The sequence below is a fragment of the Triticum urartu genome, chromosome 5A, assembly GCF_056163025.1.
Source record: "Triticum urartu cultivar PI428250 chromosome 5A, HENAU_Tu73, whole genome shotgun sequence".
Taxonomy (NCBI): Eukaryota; Viridiplantae; Streptophyta; class Magnoliopsida; order Poales; family Poaceae; genus Triticum; species Triticum urartu.
Genome location: NC_141877.1, coordinates 363,730,160 through 363,742,490, shown reverse-complemented (window position 1 = coordinate 363,742,490; position 12,331 = coordinate 363,730,160). Strand labels below are relative to the sequence as shown.

Genomic DNA, 12,331 nt, shown 5'->3' with positions numbered 1-12,331 from the left:
CTTTATCAGCTCTCATGCGTGCATGGTTTAAAAAACTAATGGCTAAAATAATACTACATTGCTAACAGTTTACTCAACAGTAATCGGCAAACCATCTGTACATTTTCTAGTTAAGACTTCAGAGCGACATAATTAAGTTGCATATGCCACTTCTGATTTATCCAAGAACACTCTGGTTGCAACACACGAATTCTAGCACAAATCTTACAGTAGGATAACATGGTCAGAGCACACGCCATCATCCAACTACAGAGCACCATCGAAGCCAAGTATGAAGCTACTACTATAACAACTCCATGGTACACCTAATGTGCATAGAAGGCATGAAAGGTTCCTTTGGTTTGACAAGCGAAGCGATAAATCAAAGCATCGCTCTAGAACCTCATCCTGTTTCGTACAATAAATGGAGAGCTAACTCACATTTCATTTTTCTTTAAAACAACTCACATTTGTCATTTTCAGAGTAACACCAAGCTGCTGCCATATGAAAGCAGACATGACAGAGATCAATTCAATCACCAAGTAAAAAATCAAATCACTAGTACATGAATGCATCATTATTTCTAAATCTCTGTTTGCACAACAGGATATAATGATTCACAGTAAATTCAGTAGAAAAAATCTAGAACATGCAGGAGGTTTGCAAATAACCAGAGTTCAACAACTAAAATATGAATGGCCATACATTGATGTGTTCAGAAGAGCGGAAAACCAACATTAATCAGATCAACACTACTGCAACTTTATCACATAGATAGATTGATCAGTTTGCCAAAAGTAACAACAGATTCAGTTCTTACAAACAACTAACCAACAAAGGGTTGGCAAACACCCAGCACACATACTACTACCACTACTTGCAGACAGGTAGACAGAGTCAAGAGTACAGATACAGAAACCAACAACACGCCATCAGTTTAGGATGAGGTGAACTTGGTGACGGCCCTGGTGCCCTTGGAGATAGCGTGCTTGGCGAGCTCGCCAGGGAAGACGAGGCGGCAGCCATGGCCAGGCGGATGGAAGAAACCTAGACGACGAGGGGAAATATGGGGAGACGAGGCGAGGTCTTACCACCGGGGAAAAGCCCAGTACGGCGGAGGAGGTACGCCGGCGTCGAGGAGTTGGTCTACGGCGCGTTGAAGAGGAGTAGGGCGGCGACATTGTGAGCAGGCAGCAGCGCGGTGTCATTTCCTCCCCAAATCCACGCGCCCCCTCGAGGGCTCTGAACCGCGTGGAAAGGAGGATATAGGGGGGCGTTCGGAGGGGGTTGGGCCACCGAAACCCCGTGTACCAAATGGGCCCTTGAGGTTTTGCGGGGTTTCTAGGCCACGCGAGGAAACTCCCTTCAAAACCCCCTCGACCCTCTCCTACCAAATGAGGCCTAAGGGGAAAAATCAACGCAAGCTCAAGAAGTAGCAGTGGGCACAACCCACCTGGGCGTGCTAGGCAGCCCAGGCGCGCCATGGTGGGTTGTGCCCTCCTCGGCCCACCTCTAGTGCCCATCCTCTCGTATATAAGTCATTTTGACCTAGAAAAAATAAAGGGAGGACTTTCGGGATGGAACACCACCGTCTCGAGGCGGAACTTGGGTAGGAGCCCTTTTGCCCTCTAGCGGAGCGATTCCGCCAGGGGAACTTCCCTCCCGGAGGGGGAAATCATCGTCATCGTCATCACCAACAACCATCTCATCTTTGGGAGGGAAATGTCCATCAACATCTTCAACAGCACCACCTCCTCTCAAACCCTAGTTCATCTCTTGTATTCAATCTTTGTACCGGAACCTCAGATTGGTACCTGTGGGTGACTAGTAGTGTTGATTGCATCTTGTAGTTGATTACTATATGGTTTATTTGGTGGAAGATCATATGTTCAGATCCATTATGCTATTTAATACCCCTATGATCTTGAGCATAATTAACATTTGTGAGTAGTTACTTTTGTTCTTGAGGTCACGGGAGAAGTCATGTTGCAAGTAATCATGTGAACTTGATACGTGTTTGATATTTTGATGATATGTATGTTGTGATTCCCTTAGTGGGGTCATGTGAACGTTGACTACATGGAACTTCACCATATTTGGGCCTAAGGGAATGCATTGTGGATTAGTTATTAGATAATGGGTTGCTAGAGTGACACAAGTTTAAACCCTAGTTTATACGCTACTTCGTAAGGGACTGATTTGGATCGAAAATTTTAATGCTATGGTTAGATTTTATCTTAATACTCTTCTCATAGTTGTGGATTCTTGCGAGGGGGTTAATCATAAGTAGGAGGTTTTTTCAAGTAAGAACATCACCTAAGCACCGGTCCACCCACATATCAAATTATCAAAGTAGCGAACACGAATCAAACCAATATGATGAAAGTGACTAGATGAAATTCCCGTGTACCCTCAAGAACGCATTGCTTATTATAAGAAACAGTTTTGGCATGTCCTTTGCCACAAAAGGATTGGGCTACCTTGCTGCACTTTATTTACCATTACCGTTACTTGCTCGTTACAAATTACCTTGCTATCAAACTACTCATTACCGACAATTTCATTGCTTGCAGAAATTGCCTTGCTGAAAACCATTTGTCATTTCCTTTTGCTCCTTGTTGGGTTCGACACTCTTACTTACCAAAAGGACTACAATTTACCCCCTATGCTTGTGGGTCATCAGGGTCTCGCCTATAAGGGTGTGTGTCCCTATTTAAGAATAACACACCTATAGTCCCAATGCGTCGACCAGTTTCCAAGAGAAGGTTCTAGAAGGTATTGCTTGTTTTTCTATTTTATTTTGTTTTTCTTTATTGGTTTTAATATATTTTTATTTTATTTTTATGCCTTTCTTATTCTTTTAATGTTTGTCCTTTAGTTTTTGTTTTATTTTAAAAAATCACATTTATTAAAAAATGAACATTTTATAAAATTCATGAAATTTTTAAAAATCCACAAATATTTTTTTAAGTTAATGAAATTTTTTAAATTCTATCAACATTTGAAAATTTAACCTTTTTTCAATTTCACAAACATTATTTAGACCCCATGAATATTTTTTAAATTTGGAAACATATTTTTCCAAAATTCAAGGTACTTTTTAATTCAAGAAAATCATTTTCTTTATTACTGAACATCTTTTTATTTAGAACATTTTTATAAATAAAAACCCATAGTCGGGTTTTCTGAGCTAGGAGCGGAATGAGTGAAAATAAAGCTAAGAGAGCGAGCGAAGCAGGGAGCCGAGCTGAGCAGGCGAGAGCTTCATGGACCAGTCCATCTGAGCGTTGTAACATCAACTCCACGATTTTGGTGTGGAATAGAAGCTCCCAAGGGGCTCACACGGCCATCACACACTAAGACCGAAACATGTAAGAACTCCACCACTATGCATCAAACAACTCCACTCTTCTCTCAGAACAAGCATCGTCTTTGACAGCAACCCAACTCGATATACAAATGGAAAAAGCACCGCCATACCATATATAAAATCCGAGTGAAAGTACAACTAATTCGTATGTGGTTTTGGTAATTAATAAGAACATATATGTTATTGAAGTAATGCCTATTTAAAGATCGTTTCAGGAAAGTCAATGTAGGCATGGCAAGGACATGTGATTGTGGACCCCTCAAAATGCAAAGGACTGCTACTTGTGAGTTGCGTTGGGGTTTCCTCCAAGAGGAGAGGATGATGCAGTACAATAGAGATAATTATTTCCCTCAGTTAAGAACCAAAGTTATCAATCTAGTAGGAGAACCACGCAACACCTCGTTAGTAGTACCTACACACAAAATAAGAAATACTTGCACCCAATGAGAACAAGGGGTTGTCAATCCCTCGGCGGTTAATTACAAGGATCAAATCTTGTACTAATAGATAGATAATTAAAACACAAAATAAAAAAGTAAATAAACATGAAAATAGCATACGGTGGGTAAAAAAATTACTGTTGGGTAATTGATAGAAAAGTAAATAAACATGACTATATCCAAGGCAAATCACTAAATACTTTTCTATCATTGCCTTGGATATAGTCACGTTGCTAAAACTCCACCTTTAATTGATAAAAAGTAAAGGGATGGGATTGGAGTATGCAAACGCAATTGGAGACACGGAGATTTTGGCGTGGTTCCGATAGGTGGTGCTATCGTACATCCATGTTGATGGAGACTCCAACCCACGAAGGGTAACTGTTGCGCGAGTCCACGGAGGGCTCCACCCACGAAGGGTCCACGAATAAGCAACCTTGTCTATCCCACCATGGCCATCGCCCACGAAGGACTTGCCTCACTAGGGTAGATCTTCACGAAGTAGGTGATCTCATTGCCCGTACAAACTCCTTGGTTCAACTCCACAATCTTGTCGGAGGCTCTCAAGTGACACCTAACCAATCTAGGAGACACCACTCTCCAAAAGGTAATAGATTGTGTGTTGATGATGAACTCCTTGCTCTTGTGCTTCAAATGATAGTCTCCCCAACACTCAACTCTCTCTCACAGATTTGGATATGGTGGAAAGATGATTTGAGTGGAAAGCAACTTGGGGAAGGCTAGAGATCAAGATTCTTGTGGTTGGAATGGAATATCTTGGTCTCAACACATGAGTAGGTGGTTCTTTCTTAGAAAATGTATGTTGGAAGTGTAGGCACATTCTGATGGCTCTCTCCACTAATGGAGGATGGGTGGAGGGGTATATATAGCCTCCACACAAAATCTAGCCGTTACACACAATTTACCGAACTTAGTGGGACCGAATCATAAAACTCAGTCAGACCGATTTAGTTCAAAATGTGAACGTTCGGGTTTTCGGTGGGATCGATATGATCAACTCGGTGGGACCGATGTGCTAGGGTTAGGGTAAAACCTCAACTCGGTTTGACCGATTACACAAACTCGGTGGGACCGATTTTGGTAATAAGCAAAACAGAGAGTTGGTCAAGCAAACTCGGTAGAACCGATTGCATATCTCGGTGAGACCAAAATTATTGCAATAGGTAACACAGAGTTTGCAAGCCCATCTCAGTGAGACCGAGATCCCATCGGTGAGATCGAATTGATTAGGGTTTCTGGCAGTGGCTATGTCAAATGAACTCGGTGGTGCCAGATAGATAGTTTTGGTAGGGCCGAGTTTGACTTTTGGTTTGGGACATATGTGGATATGAGAAAGTAGTTGAGGGCTTTTGGAGCATATCACTAAGCATTTTGAGCAAGCAAGTCATTAAGCAACACATCATCCCCTTTTAATAGTATTGGCTTTTCTTATGGACTCAATGTGATCCTAGATCACTAAAATAGAAATGAAGAATCTTGAGCTTGAGCCAATTTTTGTCCTTAGCATCTTGAAGGGGTTCCACGTCCTCTTGTCCAAGCCACTCCACTGTTGAACTTATCTGAGATATACTAGATGAAAACATTAGTCCAATAAGAGATATGTTGACATTAATTACCAAAATCACCCAGGGAGCACTTGTGCTTTCAGAAGGCAAGCTAAAAGGTCATATTTGAGAAGGTCCCAATATATTGGAAGAAAGTGGGACCGAAAACGTCAGGCCTGGAGCTGGAGATGTTGTTCATGGAGAAAACAGTTTGGCGAAGCTTGCGTAGGGTGAAAGGGCGGATAAGGCTGGCGGCTTGGGAACTATCGAGTGAGTTGTTGGCGAGAAGTTCAGAGAGGTCAAAGCTGAAGGAGCACCAATCAGGGGTTCCCTAGAGTTGGTGGAAAAAACCATGAAGCATGGCAGCTTTCACTTAGTGGGATGAAGTAAAAGACCCATTTGGATTTGGTTCTTCCCAAGATGAACAGAGGCACATAAGTGGAAGTAGAGGGAGTGTTCATCGCCAAGGACATAATGCTTGATTTTTGCACGTTGTCGTGAGTAGGAGGCTTTTAAGTTGACAACACGGCTGAGGGAGATTTTTGCCGTTGACACCAGTAACAATGGTGAAGCCACATAGAAGCTGGGTAGTCTTTTTGGAAAAATATAAATCAATAATATAAATTTATATATCTGACCACACAACCTTAAAATTGACTACATAGGATTAAAGTTTTGGCGCCACCACTCGCGAGCATGATGTTTTTTAAGTTGACAATGGGTAAACAAAGGCCTATGCTCTTCAAGGGCGTCCAGTAAGGCAGATAGACCGAGTGAGTGCAGGCCTTATGGCTCCAACACTTTGCTTCAGTCTGAACACGTTTTAGCTTTAGGCAAAGGCGGCGCAAAAGAAGGGGGGTGGGGGGCGTGTGATCGCGCAAGCTCCAACTACGTGTAGGTTTCGCAGTGGAAAACCCCAACATAACTTTTTTTTTACGTCGCTTTAGTTGCGCTGATGTTTTATGTAAGTTAGCAAAATCAGAAAATTTTATTATTGAAAAATCTTGAAACAATTATTGCACGTAGGCACCAATCCATGTGCAAACTTACCCCTGAAAATTTTGTTTCTACAAAGGCAAGCATGTTCTGGACCCGTGTATAAAATCACATGATGAATTGCTGCAGAACATCAATCAAGAAAATAAAGCTAAAAGTCAAATGGCAGCACACATTCTTCTAAGATTTACCCTAGGTGTCGATGTCAACTACTCACTACATATATGTGTTGCTTCCACACATAATTCTGATCTTGACGCTAGTTTATTGAAATACAAGTACAGGCACTATAACTCAATCGTGAGAGCAGTTTTGTCAATGGTTAGAATCTAGACCTCAACAAAGTCTTGGGGCCTTTTTATCTGAAAAAGCAAGTTCTACAACTCAATGCTTCACATGCTAAGACGAATCTCACCACTGATTCCATTTTTGGATGCAAATCATACCACAGATATGCAACATATTTTAGGAGAATCAAGTCAAATACTACTAAACTCGACATTCAGGGCCAGGCAATCAGGGCACAGATGCAGGTAACAAGATAACACGAACACATAACAACTGAAATTCGATATGACAGCAGGAGAAAATCCATGTCGAAACAACACAGGCAAACAGGTCAACCTGGTGCCAACTCCAGAACAAATCAAAGTCTCAAGTCTAAATTAACATACAACGAAAGATAACAATTCTTGAAGAAAAATTGTCTGCGCATTTCAGGTTCCATCCATGCAATGCCGTCGCCAATGCTGGAAAACACTCTGATGTTACCTGGCACGGGACGGTCTCACAGCAAGCTGTCCGTTTTTGCCGGTAGCCTCCTGAAGAAGTTGAGGGGAGCAGATGGAAGCCCGTGGCGGCGGAACCTGGGATGCCTCAGCACATGCAACCCAGCAATGAGCACAACCATGCGAAACGGAACCAGGTACAGAACCACAGCAGCGATCAAGCAGAAGGTCACAAAGATAGCAGTGGCCCTTGGATCCCGCCAGTTGAGCAGGGACTGCAGCCTCTCACCTTGTGTTGCCAAGTCACCAACAACTGTCTGCACCCTGCCTGCAATGCTCCTGAGTCGATCATACCTCATCCGAACGACATCATGTGCACGGGATGTAGGGAAAGTATCAAACTCCTCATCAAACTCATCAGGGTTGGAGGTCTCGGCATGTGAAAGACGAGTGTCCATGTGAGGTGGCTGCCTTGGCCTCCACCGGTAGAACCAGACCCCAATCAAGAACATATACAGGGAAACGGTCGGAAGGATCAGCTCTGGAAACGTAACCAAAATGATGAACAGGAGATGAATCAACACAGTGGTCAGCGGGTTCTTCCATTCACAAATCTTATCAAACCATTGAGCAGCTCCAACAAGGGGGGTCAACACTTTCATAATCCTGAAGAAGTTTGCCTTGCTCTTCCTCATGCTCCACATGTGAGAATCCACATCCAACATGTACTCAACAACTTCTTTCCTGAGAGGTGGCTCGGCACGGCTCAATTTCGTCGAGACCATGTGAGTAGCCTGGAGCCTCAGAACATCAAGCTGCGTGACAGACAGAGGGTAAACATAGTGCATCTTCGGCAGCAGCGGTTGAGAGTACAGCTGCATCATGTTCACCAGCGAGTAGCATGTGAAGCGCACAGCAAGCTGCACTTCACCCATCTTCTTCACACCCGTAGGAAGCAAAATGATAAGAGGGTACGAGTGCGTATAGACTCTGCCAGACTCGAGAGTGGACAGGCGGATCCGTACCTTGCCAATTCTGCTGTCCTTGTTTCCTTTGGACTTCTCCCCTTGCAAGTGGCAGTTATCGAACACACCAACTGTTATCACCGTACAAGGATCATACACGTCCCAGGTGTATTGTTCATTCCATTTTGGGCTGAAACTGTCGATGATGGTCCTTGTTCTGACCCACTTGTGCCCGTACTTCGCAACACAGTAAGAATCTGTGGTGCCATTCCCATCCTTAGTCTTCATTGCCAGTAATCCTTGAGCATTTAGGATTCCTAGCTCAAGAACCCCAATGCTAGGCTTCCACAGCTGTTTCTCGGTGGCCCTCAGATCGCTACTGTAATGTGCTGACTCATCCAGAACATGATACCCACCATCCAAAGAAATCCTGAGGTGAATACGACTAGAGAACTTGACATCTTTTTTCTTCTGTTCCCCATCTCCCGCTATATGCTTCTCAAGATTACACCACCGGCTGTGCACTGGCCTGTGGTCGGGCCTCCTGTCTACATTCTGCAGTGGAACACATGCTTTCCCTAATACCTCGTCCTTGTTTGGCGCAATCCGATCCTCAACGCTAAGAATCAAGTGCTCCTCAAATGGTTCAGCTGCCACAAACATCAGATCCTCATTCCACATGGGGTTAACACTCTTGCTTGCAGATATCCTTGTCCTCAAGGACTGATTCCCAAGTGTAGCTTTCACATAAACTTCTGGATAGCGGCACTTGTCACTTGGTACCAGGTCTTGTGCCTCAATAACATTTACCCTGAGATACCAAAGCTTAGGAGTTAAATACACCTTAGACCTTATGCTTGCTAGACCATCGCTAGGCACTGTCGCAGCATCAGCATGCCAAGCTTCTGGGAAAGCTTCATCTGCCTGTGAACCCATCCAGACAGCCAACATTAGCTCTCCGACCCTTCCCTCCTTCCGACCCTCAAGACGGTACCACTCTGGTGCTAAAGGACTGTCAGGTGGGACTCTCTTTGGAACTTCATTGAGGTCAAAGATGACTCGCCCAATGATATCATCCTTGTCTTTGACAGTGATCTCAATATAGGAGGACTGGATGCATTCCTTGGGAAAGGCAAAGACTTGGTTCCACTCCGGGTTAGTATTCTTCTCAAACTGACGGGTGGTGCACCTGTAATTCCCAAGCTTGATCTCTACCGATGGGTCACAGCTCCCAGACCCATCCTTGGCACGGAGGTCTTTGGCCTTGACAGCGCGCACGTAGAGATATGGCATCTGCTCCACAAGGTCGTATGTACTTGTGCGCTTGTCCCCTGCTGCCATAAAACCCCCAAGGCAGGGTGTTGTCTCTTTCAACAAGTAGTCCTCAGGCCGCGGCTGCGGTGGCTGCATCTTGCCGGTTCACAGAAGGTCAGACTTGTGCCTGCAACAAAATACATGACAATGTATTATCAAGAAGAGCTTCACGTATGATAAAAGTAACACAATCATAACAAACAGCAGTGTATGATTTTCTAATGATAAAATGCATGTCATGTGCATAATCAAATAACATCTACTGATACTTTTTCTTTTTACAATAAAAGGTGGTGGTTGTGACAGGTTGATGGATGGAGAGAGCACAAGGAGGCCTAGCAAAGGCATGACCCATTCAATGTGCCAAATGGTGTGCCCTGCTATCTTAGGAAAAACCAGAACTTGTATCCTGCTTTGGTATTCTATCCAGATTTGTGTATCTATCTGCATCTACGTGTAACAGGTAATATGGCAGTGTGTAACAGGTAATGCTACCGACATTGCAAAACAAGGAAAGTATGGCGACCAATTGCAGCCATGTGCATCCTTGTCAAGGAGAGATGAGCAGCAAACATGGTGTCCCTTTTGACCAATTCCTTCAGGTTTTCCTACTGCAGAGCAGAGGATCCCAACCCGAAACGTTTTCCTATAATAAGGGGGTACTCTAGGCATTGGTATTGTCACTGACCTAAGACAATGATCAGTCATTCACTCGTCACCGGAGTAGCCCACTAATAATAAAAACAAGACTCACTTATTATTGACTGCAATAACAAAATCACCCCTGCCCTGAGACGTGTAAAAGATCATCAGATCCCGATGATAACAGAGTAACTGCTGCTAAATCTGTTCCTCGCCTCAAATCTCGTGCCTTTGGTGTTTATGGTAAAGGAAAAACACAACAACAAAAAAGGCTACAGCGTTCATCGTTTCCTAGCAACCCAGGGACGTAAGCACCATCTCAAAAAAATAAAATAAAAACAGGGGCCGTACATAAAATTCGGAAAAATCGAAACTTTGAAGTTTCGAAACCCCTAAAATCACGCAAGCAAGAACACACCGACCAATCAACCGATGAAACCCTAGAAAATGACTGCACGGCTCCCTTAACCCCTACACGAACACACATCGCCATCCCCACGGGAGAAAAAAGTGTACCCTAAATAAACTATTAAAAAAGGACCCCAAAACCCCCACGAGAATCCTCTAAAACCCCATCCCTCCGTACGGGGGCGATTCGAAAAGGCACGATCCTCCCACCCCACGCGGAGGATCGCCGATGAGGAGGACCGGAGTGCAGGCAGTAAACAGATGGATTACAAGGTCAAGAACCACCGAGACGGCGGGAAAGGAGGCGCACGGGCCGGCCGGGCACACGGACCTCACCAGCAGACGGCGGACGAGACGGTCGGAGAAGCCTCTGGCACCCCCGCGCCACGGCCGCGTGCTCGCCGAGGAGCACGCGACGCGAGGAGCAGGAATGCCGGGGGCGGGCGGGGCGGAGTCAGGGGAGGCGAGAAACGGAAGAGGTGAGAAGTGGCGAGAGGGAGGGACGGAGGGGGGCATGGAAAGGAAGGGAAAAAGGCCCTCTTTTCTCGCCGGCTTCTTTTTTCACTTCGCAGGCGGGCGGCACGGGACGTTGGGCAGAGCCAGCGGGTGAGGCTGCCGGGTGGGGCCGGAGGTGGAACTGGCCAGTGGGCGGGCGGGTTCTCTGGTGGGTCCCACCCCGGTTCGTGCAGGCTCGGGAGAACGTTGGTGGTCTGGTCCCATTTGCGTCTGGCACCCTCTGGTTCGACTGAATTCTGCAGGTGGGCCTGCTGCAAAGCAAAGAACCCAGCACTTCGCGGCCGTGTCACGTGCACTTTTTTACCTTGACCAGGCGACTTGGGTGGGTTTACCCGCTACGTGCTTGTAGAATACCCTAGAAACGCCGGGGTGAAACGGTGAGTGAAGCTCTTCCATGTTTGCTGCAATGTATGGAAGAGACCTGCCAACTTTTCAAATAACCACAAATTTTTATATGTTTTCATGCAAAATTCTTAAGTTTTACGGTGGAATTTATCAAAAGAGCCCTCGTTTAAATGTCCTATCATCAATGGTGTCTTTTTTAGATATGTGCCAATAGCTTTATGTTTACTCGAATTTGCGGTTGGTGTCTTGTTTGGACTCGGTCAGTGATAACTGATGCCAGCCCAGAGCCGTAATGGTAGTAGTAACGGATGAGCCAGTGCATAGTTGTAAAGTCGAAGGTGACGGATGTGCCAGCCCATAGCGTATTATGGACGCCAGGACGGCAGCTGGTGGTGCACTTTTAATTGTGTACATCCCTTTGCAGATATTTTGTCATTAATCGTGTATTATTTTATATGTGTGCCAGTAGAACGGTGCATGGAGATATGCTATTGTTGAAACTTGCGGTTGGAGCCTCGTTCTTGAAATTCGATCATTAGTGACCGATGTGCCAGCCCACGGTTGTGATATGGACGCGAGGCGGCAGCTGGCAGTGCGCTTTTAATTGTACACAATTCTTTACAAATATTTTGCCATTAATCGTGTATTCTTTTAGATGTGTGCCAGTAGAACGGTGCATGGGGATATGCTTTTGTTGAAACTTGCGGTTGGTGCCTCATTGTTCAAACTTGGTCATTAGTGACGGATGTGCCAGCCCATAGTTGCAATATGGACGCCGTTTTGGTATCTTGCATTGTGCTTTTAATTGTACATAATTCTTTGCAAATATTTTGCCATTAATCGTGTATTCTTTTAGATGTGTGTCGGTAGAACGATGCATGGGGATATGCTTTTGTTGAAATTTGCGGTTGGTGCCTCATTGTTCAAACTCGGTCATTAGTGACGGATGTGCCAGCCCATAGTTTCTATATGGACGCCAAAACGGTACCTAGCAGTAAGCTTTCAATTGTATATGTTAGTGGAATGGTGCATGGGGATATACTTTTGTTGAAATTTGCGATT

At 44.7% G+C, this 12,331-nt stretch overlaps 1 protein-coding gene across 3 annotated transcripts; it reads right to left on the bottom strand.

Annotated features, from left to right (window-relative positions):
* Positions 1-6,906: 6,906 nt before the first annotated feature.
* Positions 6,907-10,941, bottom strand: LOC125509012 (FT-interacting protein 7). Of its 3 annotated transcripts, none has more exons than XM_087526069.1 (2): positions 10,679-10,941; positions 6,907-9,485 (listed from the first exon to the last, which is right to left on the bottom strand). In XM_087526069.1, the coding sequence occupies exon 2, from the start codon at positions 9,452-9,454 to the stop codon at positions 7,139-7,141; it is 2,316 nt and encodes a 771-aa protein (XP_087382195.1). In that variant the 5' UTR covers positions 9,455-9,485; positions 10,679-10,941; the 3' UTR covers positions 6,907-7,138. The 3 variants fall into 3 exon arrangements, with proteins under 3 accessions (XP_087382195.1, XP_048529808.1, XP_048529809.1); XM_048673851.2 differs by having other exon boundaries at positions 10,740-10,941; XM_048673852.2 differs by having other exon boundaries at positions 10,745-10,941.
* Positions 10,942-12,331: the final 1,390 nt, after the last annotated feature.

Excerpts from the sequence above, each read along its gene's own strand:
- LOC125509012 (XM_087526069.1), bottom strand. The coding sequence starts at position 9,454 with ATGCAGCCACCGCAGCCGCGGCCTGAGGACTACTTGTTGAAAGAGACA.